This window comes from Apodemus sylvaticus, chromosome X, assembly GCF_947179515.1.
Source record: "Apodemus sylvaticus chromosome X, mApoSyl1.1, whole genome shotgun sequence".
Taxonomy (NCBI): Eukaryota; Metazoa; Chordata; class Mammalia; order Rodentia; family Muridae; genus Apodemus; species Apodemus sylvaticus.
Window position 1 is genome coordinate 130,305,756 of NC_067495.1, and position 15,035 is coordinate 130,320,790.

A 15,035-nucleotide genomic window follows, 5' to 3' on the forward strand; every position below is an offset into this window, starting at 1 on the left:
GTCTCTGGGAGGTCCCAAGGGTCCAGGTTACTTAAGACTGCTGGTCTTCCTATGGGGTCTCCCTCCCGTTCAGCTTCTTCAATCCTTCCCCTAATTCAATCTTAGGGGTCCCTAACTTCATTCCTGTGGTTGGGTGTTAAGTATCTGCCTCTGTCTCAGTCAGCGGCTGGTAGAGCCTCTTGGAGGCCTGCTATGACAGGCTCCCATCTATAAGCACATCATAACATCAGTAATAGTGTCAGGCCTTGGTCCCCCCCACCCAAGAAATGGATCCCAAGTTGGAACAGCCATTGGACTGCCTTTCCTTCAGTCTCTGCTCCATTTTTGTCCCTGTAGTTCTTTTAGACAGTGCTATCTTCTTTTTAACTTGACCTACCAAGCTGATATTTTCCTTCTGTGAAAGGCCCATATTCTGTTCTTTTTGACATATTGATCTTCATGTTTTCTTTTGCTGATTTCTCATTCTAGCTCCCACTTTTTCCTCTCTGGGTTCCCTCCTACTCAACAGCCTAAATAGCTTACTCTTTGGGGAATTTTCCTGTTTTTTTTTTGTTTGTTTGTTTGTTTTGTTTTGTTTTGTTTTTGTTTTTTGGGTTTTTTTTTTTTTTGTTAAGTCTGAATTTTGAGAGTTGTGATTCAGCTGAGACTCAGATAAGCTCCTCAAGGCCCCACAGCTTGTAAGTACAGATTCCAGTTTATTCTGGTTTATCAGCTTCAGATAAACATTATCACTTTTCCATTGCTCCTCCCTTACAACAGCTCAAGGAACAAAGAGGATATGTGACTCGTCTAAGATTATTGGGTTTGTAGCCTGGAATCCAGGTGCATTTTTAATATACCAGAGCAGTCCCCGTCGCTGCAGTTGGGAAAACATAGCCTTGTAATGTGGATAAGAGGTTTACAATTTGTAACCAAATTACAAAAGTTCTCTCATAACTACAAACTGAAAAAGAAATTCCTGAACAAGCTTCTGTAAAGCAAATTCTGCCTCAGATTCCTTTTGGCTTAGGTAATGCTCAGTCTTGACACTTCCTACCCTTTGTCTTTGTTAGCAAATGAGACCTAGTGGCCTTTATTGTGGGCTCCTGATGGTATCAGTTGATTCACTGTGTGCTTTTCTGGGTATTCACTGGATAGTCGGAAATCACCTAGCAATCGTATAGACGTTAAGTGCAGACATTTTTCAACCTCCTGTTTTGACTTTAGTGTCTAGAAACTATCAAGTGGGGGCCAGGCAGTGGTGGCATATGCCTTTAATCCCAGCATTTGGGAGGCAGAGGCAGGGGGATTTCTGAGTTCGAGGCCAGCCTAGTCTACAGAGTGAGTTCCAGGACTGCCAGGGCTACACAGAGAAACCCTGTCTCAAAAAACCAAAACAAAAAACAAACAAACAAAAAAAACCAAAAAAAAAAAAAAAAAAAACCCAAAACCAAAACCAAAAAAAAAAAAAAAAAAGAAAAGAAAAGAAAAGAAAAAAGAAACTATCAAGTGAAATGAGTTTTGAAAATCTAGAAAGAAGAGCTTTAATGAAGACAAGGAAAGACAAGAAAGCAGCAGAGGGGTTGAGTGGGTAGATGTCAGACCAAACTGCATCAGGAACTATTTTATAACTCTCTCCATCTAAAGCTAAAGGGAGCATCATCTCTAGTTACAAGGAAGTTGAAGTACAGAGACACACTTTCACTCCTACTGGTGTATATATGGGAAGTGTATTAGAGATTTGTAGTTAATATAAAAACCTCTGACAGTCCAGGAAGGTTTAGCTTTGGTTATATGCTTTCTTCATTCTCTGGCATTTTTGTTGAAGAAGCAAACTTGAATTTCCACTAAAACTTGTACTCACTTTTTGAGCCATATAATATTCCTCTATATCTACTCTGTCCACTCATGCTCCTCGTTATCCAAAAGGCCACCCTTGATCTTCTAAGGATATGAACAGTAGCCCTAAGGATGATGCCAGAGTGTAACAATGATCAGCTTTATAACATATGTATGAGGACTTGAAAAGCAAGATGAGGTTCTTCCTCTGTCTTCTTCCGAGGATTGATTATACTATAGCAGGCACATTCTGACAGTGCTGAAGTCCTCTGCCTTGCACACACTTCCTTAACACTTTTAAAAAAAATCACTGCGGAAAACGTTGACCAACAGTTTCAGATGCTTCATCTATAAAATCAACACACATTGCCTTAGAGCAAAGAAACTTCAAACAAACAGGATGTCTCTAGAGCCAGATGTTTCTCCTAATAATCTAACTAAAGGGATTACAAGTTAAAGACAGAATGGGGCAAATGCACGCTACTCACATCAACAATTTAGCAAGAGGAAAAAGAGTCACCCAGGCCAAGTTAATGTCCAGCTACCTGCTTAGGCTAAAATAGTCCTTTCTGAAAAGAACTTCATTATATTCTCAATATCTTAATTATTTCAGTAATTCTCAATAATCTCAAATTCTCAATAAGTTCAAGATCAGGCTTGAATTTATTGAATAAATCCCTGTTCTAGCATTGGTTGCATACAAAACAGGACCTGGACTTATGAGATCCTCAATAATACTTCTTAGTTGAATTAATTAATTAATATCAATAATAGGGCTTTGGCAGCTTTTGCCTTACCAATCTGTTAAATATTGGAAGTATATATCTGTTTCTTAGATCTGATTTTCTGACATCATGTGGCCTTCTCATGATTAATGAGGAGACCTCAGTGTACCTAATTCTACTGTAAATGGTGACCTTGGCATGTGAATTTATAATCAGTCTTTGACTTACGTTCCTTGTGGAGTTTTGACAAATAAAATGTCTCAATCTATAGGTCTGAATCTTGAATATTAAGAATCTCATAAAGATAATGTCACTGGAATTTTAATAAAGGGTTCTGAATGTGGAATTACATTTCTTAGATAACAATATTCTATCTGATAATATGTCCTTTTTATATTTCTCTGTACTTGCTATAAAATCAACATGTATGACTACCTGTCCACTATTTTAGCTTGTGCAATAAATTACTTTCTTGAATCTTATCTTTAAAGGACAATCTCCCTTGCCTCTTCAGACTTCAGTATGCTGCCAAAAAGCACATCACATGGCTTTCTTCAGCTACAATGACCTCGCTCCATTGTAAGCCCATGCATTACTCTAACCTGTTTAAAATATTAGTGATAATATAGAGAATTTTTTCCAGCTTATTATTTTGTTTGTCGTTTTGAGCCAGAGTCTCTCATAGCTGAGTCTGGCCTCAAACTCACTATGTAGCTGATGCTGATCTGTATTCCCAGCACTTTGGAAATGGAGGGGTCATAGGAATGCATCCTTCAGTTGCTCTTATACATCTGCACTGAAATCAGTAAACAAAGTTCCAGTATGGTGCCCCTGACCTCTAGTGACTACCTTGCACAATACTTCTTCCATGGGTAAGGAAAATAAGGACATGCTGATGGTTTACAAAGGCCACAATTGTCCATTGTATGCTAAATTATATATCCTTTGGGGGCAATACAAAATCACCTTTGTGAGCAATGTTTCAGGCCTTGGCAACTAACCTCTGATGAGTTTTCTGGATCCCCTTGTGGAAGGAAGAGTGTAGGGGAGAGTTCTGGATTCAAAACCCTCACTGTGTACCTACACACTACACAATGATAGTGTACAAGCTATCCCGTGGTCCTGCACCCCCTCCCCCACCATACTCTTACCACCACTTAAAAAGAAATCCCTCTCTCTAGTTTCATCTATCATTGATATTTAACCTACCTCAAAGAATAAATCTGATAGATCCTCTACATTCTAAAGTGAGATTGCATCTTTATATATAACTTGATATATAACCACCACCACAACCACCACCATCATTATTTTTATGCCTGTGATTGGTAAGAAGATACTGTCATGTTAAATGGCCAGATGCTAAATCAAGTTCTGTGTCCTCACAACATAGGTGCTTCTAGCACTGTAGCCCATGCTATGCTATTACCACTCAGAAAGGCACCATGATTGCTACTCATGGTGCAACCTTACACTGAGTAAAAGGCATCAGATGCTTTGACACTCGAATTGCTGGGTATCAAATCTCTCTCATTATCTTTCTAAGGAACACAATGTGTTGCAGCTGGAACGAAACAATCTGACTTGAAGCCAAGTCAAGCTGGCTTCATGCTGCTGGAATTGGCTGCTGGGGAGGTGAATTCTGTGGTGCTACAGCACTGTGCTCCCCACTCCCCATATAATTGGATCTGAATTAGAACTGCACATTTATAAAACTCTTCTGTCACTTTTTGTCAAAGATTTCTCTTTGAGTTGCCTGAAGTATCTATTAAAAAACTTAGCCTAAAGCAGTGTCTTTTGAATACCCAGCTCAGTAATTTGGGTTCTGGAGCACTGGACCAGTCCACCACCAGCTTGCAAATGGACAAATTACTCAAAAGACATTTTCCACCCTCACATACACTTCCAAGAAAGAATAGGAAATACCCCATAACTCTAATGGAATCCATTTGCTACAAAAAACAAATCATTCAGGTCCATGGAACTAGAAATGCCTTTTGCACACAAAACTCAAAGGAAGAGACAGAAAAATAGCAGCTGAAGCCAGAAAGTCATCACAAACAAAACACAATTCAAATCAAAATAAAATCATCATTGGAAAAATGGGCTACCCTCACACCCTACCTCACAGCTGAGCTTAGAGTAGTTTTCAGTTTATGTGTAAAGGGGGAAAAAAAAGAACGCACAGCATTTTTGTATGAATTTCATGGAAAATGAACTGTTTGTTCCTTGTTAGAAGCTAATGTAAATGTCACAGGAAAGAGCAGTTTGGCTTCCAATAAAAAGTAGAACGTTTCAAAATGCTCATGCATAAATCCTGACATCAAATTGCACATCTCTTAAGATGTTGGAGCTTTGAGCACTAGGTGATGTGCTTAATACATTTGTTCTTTCTTGAAGAGATGAGGTATAATTGTATGCCATCATCCTGTAGCTAGGAATTATATTAAGAACTCTGCAGTATAAGTGCTAAATCAAACTAAATTGTCCTTTCTCCTTTCTTCGTGGCATTGCTTCCTCAAGTTCTCATTAGAGCTATAACTCTGCTCCCGATAACCCGTAGATTTTTCTGAGGAAAGGGAGGCAGCTTTCCCCTCATTTCCCTCAGAACCTTAGGGAGTGAGACTCCCAGATAAATAATTTTATCTGAACAATAACGCCTTATTGGGCAGTAGAACAAAGTTGTTGTTGCCTTTTCACAAATATTTAGCCTATTTTTCAAATCTGTTTTCAATGTCCCTGGAGAAAAGAGAGCCTGTTCTAGAAGAAAGGTTAATGGGAAAACATGAACCACATTGTGACATTAAATACAGAGTTCTTTTCCAAATCTAAAAACCACAGTCCTCTTTCATTCGGTTATAAAGAAGATATAACAGTGCTGGCTAATGGGCTGTCCACAAATGACCATTATTGAAATGAATAATAAAAGAATAATAGCGACGTGATTTCCACTTACATCAACCACAAAAATCTTCTGGGAATCATCCAAAAACTGCACTTTTAAATGGAGCATCCTCGGTGAGGCGGTTGGGCTGCGAGCAGATTCAGAATGCTGTGGGAGCTGTGACAGGAAGGGGGCTTTCTCCAGTAATCTCACTCTCAGCTGGAGGCTGAGCACTGGTGTCCCCCCCCACCCCCAGCCAGGCATCCCTACTTTCTGCGAGGCCCACTTCTATTTGCTTGAAGTAAAGCACACCCAAGGGCGTTTGCACTGCTGAGCGCTGGGGATCAATAGCATCAGGGCAGCCGCCTCTTTGGTCCACGTAAAATCCAACTGGACTTTGAACGCACTGCCTTTCTGAAAAGAAAAGGAAAACAGGGAGGAAACAGTCATGACTCTCTTTTCTTCAAAAGAGAGCAATTTGGAAACCCTTGATTAAACTTGGAGAAGCTAAGAATAGCCATTCTCAGAAGCCAAAAGATGAAACTTAGTCTCATTTTACACTAGAGATCCCAAGGCTGAGAAATGAGCCACATAAGCTATACTTTACACTTTAAAATATATCTCTTAATTATTTTGAATTCACCTGATTTACAAATGAACACTTATATCCTTTTTTTCTTATATATCCTTCATATAATATATAATATATATATATAATATATATATTATATGCTTTCAATTGTTTTAAAGCTCTATAATTTAGAAAAGAAAATACAGAAAGCTTCATTTCCACCCCTGCCTGCTTTGTTCTATGTATGGCACATGCCCTTATCAATAATCAAATTGATCCATTTCTTTTTCTTGTACTTGTTTTCCCTCCAGTGCTTATACAAATACTGTGCAAGCCAATCCAAATGTATTTTCCCTATGTAGACAACAGGCTATTATCATGATGTTCGCTCCTTGCCTTTCTTACCCTCATACTGCAAGTAGATCCCTGACAGCAGTGCATAGAGAGCTTCCTCCTTTCTTCACACAGAGGCGTTTTGTATTGTGTAGACAAACCACAGTGTACTTGATTGCTCCGAAATCACTCTTTCTGCCTCAACAATGGTGAAACAATTAATGCCATTTGTGATTGCAGGTCTGACTTTCCACCAGATCTCCAGAAGTGGAGTTGCTGGTTAAAAGTAATGCCATGTTAATTTTGCTCAACATTTCTGTTTCTCTTCATAAGGGCTGCTATTGTTGAGTTGTTGCCCAAAATTCAACATGTTGAATTTTGCACCCAGTAAAAACACAAATAGTTACAGAAATTTGGGGATGGCATTGGTCTGAATGAGGTCATTAAATTCAAACAAGATCATTGAGGTAAGTTTTTACCCAATCTGACTAGTGTCTACAGAAAAAAAGAAAATTCAGACCCAGACACAGGGAGAATAGACAATACACCAAGAATGTAAAGATCTGGGGAGGAGAAGACAGATACTTAGAAGCCTTGGGAAGTGACCTCACAAGTCATATAAACACATTGAACTTAGACATTTATGCCTGGTATTATGGGAAAAGGAATCTGCTGTTCATATCCACCCAGTTTATAGGGTTTTGTTCTGGAAACACAGCAAACAAGGCAACGCATGGAAGATTGCAGTCCCCAGAGCCGTGGAGGACAATGCCGTAGTTTTTCCTCAAAAATGTGCAGTGTTCAAACTAGAAGGTGACAAGAAAAGACATTCCATCATAGCCCTAAACTTCCATTGGTTTACATGGTAATGTTTAAAGAGCATGTCAAGTTCTTTTAGGGATGTAAACAATCTCCCGATAAAATACTTGTCTATTATCTTTTCTCCTCTAATTCTGGGAACATTTCTTTTAAAGTTAAAAAGAATGTGGCCTGGTTATAGAGCGCCTGTCTAACATACATGAACTTCTGGGTTTGATCCTTTGTACAGCAAAATAAATAAATGAAAAAATAAACAAATGGACAAATAAGTAAATAAATCAATAAATAAAACCACAAACATTTGGCATATTTTGTTGGCATCAAATGCACTTTCATCCATTTGTTCTCTAGCTGGCAAATTTGCTTTTGTTGCATGTCTCATGAGAAACTTTGTATTTTTGTGTAATAAAATTTATCTGAAATATATAAAGATCTCAAGAAGTCAGACTCCAACAAACCAGACAACCCAATTAAAAATGGAGTACAGAGCTAAACAGAGAATTCTCAACAGAGGAATCTCAAATGGCTGACAAGCACTTAAAGAAATGTTCAGCATCAGGGAAATGCAAATCAAAACAAACTTGAAATTCTACCTTATACCCATCAGAATGGCTAAGATCAAAAACTCAAATGACAGCACAGGCTGGCAAGGATGTGGAGAAAGAGGAACACTCCTCCATGCTGGTGGGATTGCAGACTGGTACAACCACTCTGTAAAGCAATTTGGCAGTTTCTCAAAAAATTGGAAGTAGTTGTACCTGAAGACCCAGCTATACCACTCCTGGGCATAAACCCCAAAGAAGCTCCATCATCCCGCAAGGACACATGCTTCCCTATGTTCATAGCAGCTTTATATTTGTAATAGCCAGAAACTAGAAACAACCCAGATGTCCCTCAGCTGAAGAATGAATACAGAAAATGTGGTTCATTTGCACAATGGAATACTATTCAGCTATTAAAAACAAGGATATCCTGAGTTTTGCAGGCAAATGGATAGAACTAGAAAATATCATCCTGAGTAAAGTAACCCAGACCCAAAAGGACATGCATGGTATGCACTCACTGATAAGTGGATATTAGCCATAAAGTACAGAATACCCAGAATACATCCCACAGGCCCAAAGAAGTTAAACATGAAGGAAGACTCAATTAAGTATGTTTGAACCCCACCTAGAAGGGGGAACAAAATAGTCATAGGAGGCAGATGGAGGGAGGGAATGGTTCGTAAAAGGGAAAGGGACAGAAATGGGGGTGGGTTAGGACCATTTTTTCACTTTTTAAAATTAGGTATATTCTTTTTTTTTTTTTTAAGACAGGGTTTCTCTGTGTAGCCCTGGCTGTCCTGGAACTCACTCTGTAGACCAGGCTGGCCTCAAACTCAGAAATCCGCTTGCCTCTGCCTCCCAGAGTGCTGGGATTACAGGCATGCACCACCACCGCCTGGCAATTAGTTATATTTTTTATTTACATTTCAAATGTTGTCCCCTTTCTCGGTTCCTCCCTCCCCCAAAAATCCCATAAGCTATCTCTGCTTCTCTAATCAACCCATCCTCGCTTCCCTGTCCTGGTATTCCTCTACACTATGGCATCAAGTCTTTCCAGGACCAAGTGCCTCTCCTCCCTTTGGTGTCTAACAAGGCCATTCTCTGCTGCCTATGTGTCTGGAGCCATGGGTAACTCCATGTGTACTCTTTGGTTGATGGTTTTGTCCCTGGGAGCTCTGGACAAAGTACTGAGTGGCTCACATTGTTGTTGCTCCTATGGGACTGCAAACCCCTTCAGCTCCTTGGGTCCTTTCTCTAGCTCCTCCATTGGGGACCCTGTGCTCAGTTCAATGGCTGGCTGAGAGTGTTCCCCTCTATTTCTCATGCACTAGCAGAGCCTCCCAGGTGATCCGGCTTTGGTCAGCAAGCACTTGTGGGCATCATTAATAGTGTCTAGATTTTGTAACTGTTTATGGGATGGATCACTAGGTGGGGCAGTCTCTGGATGGTCTTTCCCTCAGACTCTGCTCCATACTTTGTCTCTGTATCTCCTTCTGTGGGTATTTTGTTCCCACTTCTACAAAGGACCAGAGTATCCATACTTTGTTCTTCTTCCTTCTTGGGCATCATTTGATATGTGAAATGTGTCTTAGGGCTAATATCCACTTATCAGTGAGTGCATACCATGTGTGTTCTTTTGTGATTGGGTTACCTCATTCAGAATGACATTTTCCAGTTCCAACCATTTATCTAAGAATTTCATGAATTCATTGTTTTTAATAGCTGAGTAGTATTCCATTGTGTATATATACCACATTTTGTGTATCCATTCCTCCATTGAGGAATATCAGGGTTCTTTCCAGCTTCTGGCTATTATAAATAAGGCTGCTATGAACATAGTGGATCATGTGTCCTTATTGCATGCCGGGGAATCCTCTGGGTATATGAGCAGGAGAGGTATAGCAGGGTCCTCTGATAGTATTATGCCCACTTTTCTGAGGAACCTCCAAACTGATTTCCACAGTGGTTGTACCAGCTTGCAATCCCACCAGCAGTGGAGGAGTGTTCCTCTTTCTCCACATCCTCGCCAGCACCTGCTGTCTCCTGAGGTTTTGGCTTAGCCATTCTGACCTGTGTGAGGTGAAATCTCAGGGTTGTTTTGATTTTGCATTTTCCTGATGACTAAGGATGTTGAACATTTCTTTATGAGTTTCTCAGCCATTTGATATTTCTCAGGTGAAAATTCTTTGTTTAGCTCTGTACCCCATTTTTAATAGGGTCATTTGGTTCTCTGGAGTCTAACTTCTTGAATTCTTTGTATATATTGGATATTAGCCCTATGTTGGATGTAGGGTTGTTAAAGATCTTTTCCCTATTTGTTGGTTGCTGTTTTGTTCTATTGACACTGTCCTTTGCCTTACAGAAACTTTGTAATTTTATGAGGTCCCATTTATCAATTTTTAATCTTAGAGCATAGGCTATTGGTGTTCTCTTCAGGAAATTTTCCCCTGTGCCCATGTGCTCAAGGGCCTTCCCCAGTTTCTTTTCTATTAGTTTTAGTGTGTCTGGTTTTATGTGGAGGTCCTTGATACACTTGGACTTGACCTTAGTACAAGGAGATAAGAATGGATTGATTTTCATTCTTCTGCATGCTAGCCTCCAGTTGAGCCAGCACCATTTATTGAAAGGGCTATCTTTTTTCCACTGGATGCTTTTAGCTAGACAGGAGAGAGACCCAGAGCTAGAAAAATGAATGGAAATCTGCAGTGGCCTGGTGTGGGCTAGGGCAGTGTGAATGTTTTGGAAGTTCCAGAGACCTGAGATGGGGGAGGCTCATATGAGTCAATGCTGGTGACCTTGGCGGAAATACATAACACTGGGGACATGAAACCTGAACAGGCCACCCCCTATAGCCAGGCAGGACCCCCAGTGGAGGGATAAGGACACCAACCTACCCTCAAAATATCTGACACCAAATTTGTCCTGTCTAATAGAAATGTAGGGACAAAGATGGAGCAGAAACAGAAGGAAAAGCCAACTAATAACTGGCCCAACTTTAGACCCATCCCATGGTTGTAAGCACCAATCATACTCTGTTATGTTGGAGGATTTATTATGTTATGCCTCTCAGAGGACTCTACCAGCAGCTGACTGAAACAGGCATCCACAGCCAAACACTGGACAGAAGTCAGGATTTTTATGGACGAGATGGGAGAAGGATTGAAGGTGCTGAAGGAGATGGGAACTCCACAGGAAGACCAACAGAGTCAACTATCCTGTACCTGTGGGAGCTCTCAGAGACTGAGCCACCAACCAAAGAACCCATACAGGCTGAACCTAGGCCCCTGACACATATGTAACAGACATGCAGCTTGGTCTCCATGTGGACCTTCCAGCAACTTGAGTGGAGAGTCTCCTTTTTTTTTTTTTGATGTTGACAGTATTTGTATTTAAATGGCATTACAACTATAAACAAAGATTGTCCAAAAACATGGTCTTTTGGCAAATAGGTAATGATGAAACTTATTTTAAAAATGCACATGTATTCTACACTCACAAAATTATTATCTTATTTTTTTACATTGGAGTAGATAATTTTTTATTATTCGATATAATTTATTTACATTTCAAATGATTTCCCTTTTCTAGCCCCCCCACTCCCCGAAAGTCCCGTAAGCCCCCTTCTCTTCCCCTGTCCTCCCACCCACCCCTTCCCACTTCCCCATTCTGGTTTTGCCGAATACTGTTTCACTGAGTCTTTCCAGAACCAGGGGCCACTCCTCCTTTCTTCTTGTATCTCATTTGATGTGTGGATTATGTTTTGGGTATTCCAGTTTTCTAGGTTAATATCCACTTATTAGTGAGTGCATACCATGATTCACCTTTTGAGTCTCGGTTGCCTCACTTGGTATGATGTTCCCTAGCTCTATCCATTTGCCTAAGAATTTCATGAATTCATTGTTTCTAATGGCTGAATAGTACTCCATTGTGTAGATATACCACATTTTTTGCATCCACTCTTCTGTTGAGGGATACCTGGGTTCTTTCCAGCATCTGGCAATTATAAATAGGGCTGCTATGAACATAGTAGAGCATGTATCCTTATTACATGGTGTGGAGTCTTCTGGGTATATGCCCAGGAGTGGTATAGCAGGATCTTCTGGAAGTGAGGTGCCCAGTTTTCGGAGGAACCACCAGACTGCTTTCCAGAGTGGTTGTACCAATTTGCAACCCCACCAGCAGTGGAGGAGTGTTCCTCTTTGAGTGGAGAGTCTCCTAAAGCTGACTGACACATCCATTCCCCAACAGGGCTGTCTCAGTGGGAAAGTATGTTCCTGCTCTGGCAAAAAGTTGATGCATCAGGGTGTGGATGAGCCCTGCCTTCTCAGAGGAGAGGGGAAGGGAGGAGGGTCTCTATGACATGACACGGGGGGGGGGGGGGATGCGGGGGGAGTATTTGGAATTCTAAATAAACAAATTAATAAAAAGATTTTAAATTAACAATGTAAAAAATTATCAATTATTTATTTATTGATATGAGTGTGTGTGTGTGTGTGTGTGTGTGTGTGTGTGTGTGTGTGTGCGTGCATGCGTGTAAGAGATAGTGTGTGAAGGTCAGAGGACCAGCAGTTTGGAGATCAAACTCGGGTCACTGTGTTTGATGACAATCACTTTTATGCATCAAACCATTTCATTGGCCCTAGTCTCTGGATCATTAGTAATTGTTTAAATGACTTTCTTCACCTCAAAGTTTGATTTTGCCATTTTGCTATGTAAGTGGTTTCTTTTTAGCTTACTATTTGGGTTTTGTCCTGATGTATGGTATTAGGTATGAATTCAACTTAATCACTTTCCAATCAACTACCCAAAGTTGCATTTACCAAATACAAAAGTATGTACTTTGTTCTATTTGAAGAATTTTATTCTCTTCCATCTGCACAAATAACAGTTTAGCTTTTGAGGCTCTAGAATATGTTTTAATATCTAGTGACGTTATGGCATGCTCCATTACTTTCTTTTCCACAATTCTTCCATTTTGTTCTTCTTCACTTACACTATAACCTTGTCCAGTTTCAGGCAATTAACATTGTATGTCATGTTATAATTATGATTCTGCCTAAGGATGATCGATATCCTGTTGATGGTGACTGGCTATGTTTTTCCATTTGTTCTGGACTACTGTTTAAATCATTATGTGTTGATTGTTGTGTTGTATGAGCACACATGTTGAGCTCACAGGACAAATTCCAGCAGGGAGTTTTCTCCTTCCATTGTAGGTTCAGGGAATTGAACTCAGATCACCACGTTTTTGTTTTTGTTTTTGTTTTTTTACATGTTGTATTCTCAATGTTTAATTTTTTAAAGATTTATTTATTATTATATGTAAATACACTGTGGCTGTCTTCAGACACACCAGAAGAGGGCATCAGATCTCATTACGGATGGTTGTGAGCCACCATGTGGTGGATAGGAATTGAACTCAAGACCTCTGAAAGAACAGTCATTGTTCTTAACCACTGAGCCATCTCACCAGCCCAGATCACCAGGTTTTTTTTTTTTCTTTTTTAGGCTCCTACAGAGTGTTTATTAAATCAAATCTATATTTAAAAGGCAACTTTTTTCTTTTGTTATTAATTTAGTAAGCTTTAATGACATAATAACTGAGTATTATTACTTTATTTTAATCCTTTATTTTAATAGGACTACCTGCCAGTCAAAATCCTAAAATGTTGTTATATCTAATACATATTTGTAAAAATAAAGAAGAGAAAAGAATTAGTCTTCTCCAAGGTTGATACACTTAGTCACCAATACCAATTGGTTTGCCCTAATACCATACAAGTAAGTATGCTCAGCAGATTCTATTTATACATTTATTTGTATGTCTTAATTTTTTTTAAGAAAAAGAAGGTATGATATAGGGAGTTACATAGTCTGGGGATGACATATTAATTTATAATAAATAAAATAAAATAATAATTATTATTATACATCACACCTAGGCATGCCATCTCTTGGTTGCATTGTGACTTGACAGTCTTCTTTTGTTATTATATCTTCTGATTAGTAGTTGTTTGTATATGTGAAAGGAATTTAATTTGCCCATTCATGTTGGGGTTTGTAGTAGTTCTTTATTTGATCCAAGTATTTTCAGACCAAATACAATTCTATTATTATTATTTTAAGTAGAAATGTTTTATCTTTTCCTTTCTAACGCTTGTAACACTAGTTTTTTTTTCTTTCTTTTGTCTAATTGGTCTGGCCAATGTCCCAATGAGATGTTAACAACAATGACAATAGCAAGCTTCTTGTTTTCCTCTCCTGACTTGCGTGAGAAATCTTTCAGTGTTTCCTCAGTAAGTAAAACAGTGGCTTTGGAAAGAGACATCTTCAAAAGTACATTTAGCCAGATTAGGCAAGAAGCCAAAGGCACCACCCTTTGTCTACAGTGAACCGACTTATTCTATGTCACTAAATAAATAGGCTGGTAAAATTAGACCAATGAAATGTTGTCCTCTGATGGACAAGAGTGCATACCTCTGTTAATATTTTGACAGCTCACAGCACCGTCTCCACAACAACTGCCACTGGAAAGGCAGCTGCAGGACTGGTAGCAAGAGCAGTAGTTCTGCTGACTGAAACGTCTATTTTGAATCTTAACCAGCAAAGTGACCTGGTCATGTTAGCTCTGAGCCTCAGAGGTTCCTAAATGATAAAGTAAGGATGCAATTCACATTCATACGTTTGTTAAGAGGGCTGATGGAGATGCATGCAGTGGCTGCGTACAAAAAACAACTCAAGAATCTTTTGTTGAATAGGTGAATGCCTAGATAAGAAATGTAATACATGATCTTTTGGGGCTGAAGTTAAAATGATCAAGAAATAGTATGTTCCTTCTTCCCTTCTTTCTCTGTCTGAGCTTGATCCTTCTAGTTGTACTGGAATTTATTTTGGGGGGAAATAAACTGTGATCCAAAACAGGAAACCCTTCTCAAGGAAACTTCTTTCTTCTGCTTTAGAGTAAAAATCCAAAGTTGAGCTCACCCTTGGAAACATGAGCCTGGCCAGTCTGTCCTTACTTAGTCTCTCTATATGCAGTGTGGTGGAGAGGGAGAGCTGGGCAGGCAGCCAGACACGAAGCAGAGGAAAGAGCGGCCATGGATTCCCGCCTTAGCAAAGTGGATCGAATTAGTCTGTCAACACAGAGCTTATGATTATTATTTGAAAACAAACAAGAACTTCAACAACAAAGCAAAATACAACTGCTTAAAAAAAATCCTAATATTCCAAGAGTGATCTGCCATGCTACTTGAACAATTGAAGAGCTGATGCCAGAGTTAGGGCACTTCTTGGCATCTCATCATTAGGACCTTATTCCTGTGGGATTAAGTATTCCATAT

At 39.5% G+C, this 15,035-nt stretch overlaps 1 protein-coding gene across 1 annotated transcript in view; it reads right to left on the bottom strand.

The window, feature by feature from the left end:
* The window catches only part of Frmd7 (FERM domain containing 7), a 98,207-nt gene that overhangs the window by 42,155 nt on the left and 41,017 nt on the right, over positions 1-15,035 (bottom strand). Inside the window, exons 2-3 of the mRNA XM_052170335.1 lie at positions 5,740-5,841; positions 5,500-5,604 (exon numbers count right to left, since the gene is read on the bottom strand). Coding sequence (XP_052026295.1) covers positions 5,500-5,604; positions 5,740-5,841 — 207 coding nt within the window. The remainder of the gene's footprint in view (positions 1-5,499; positions 5,605-5,739; positions 5,842-15,035) is intronic.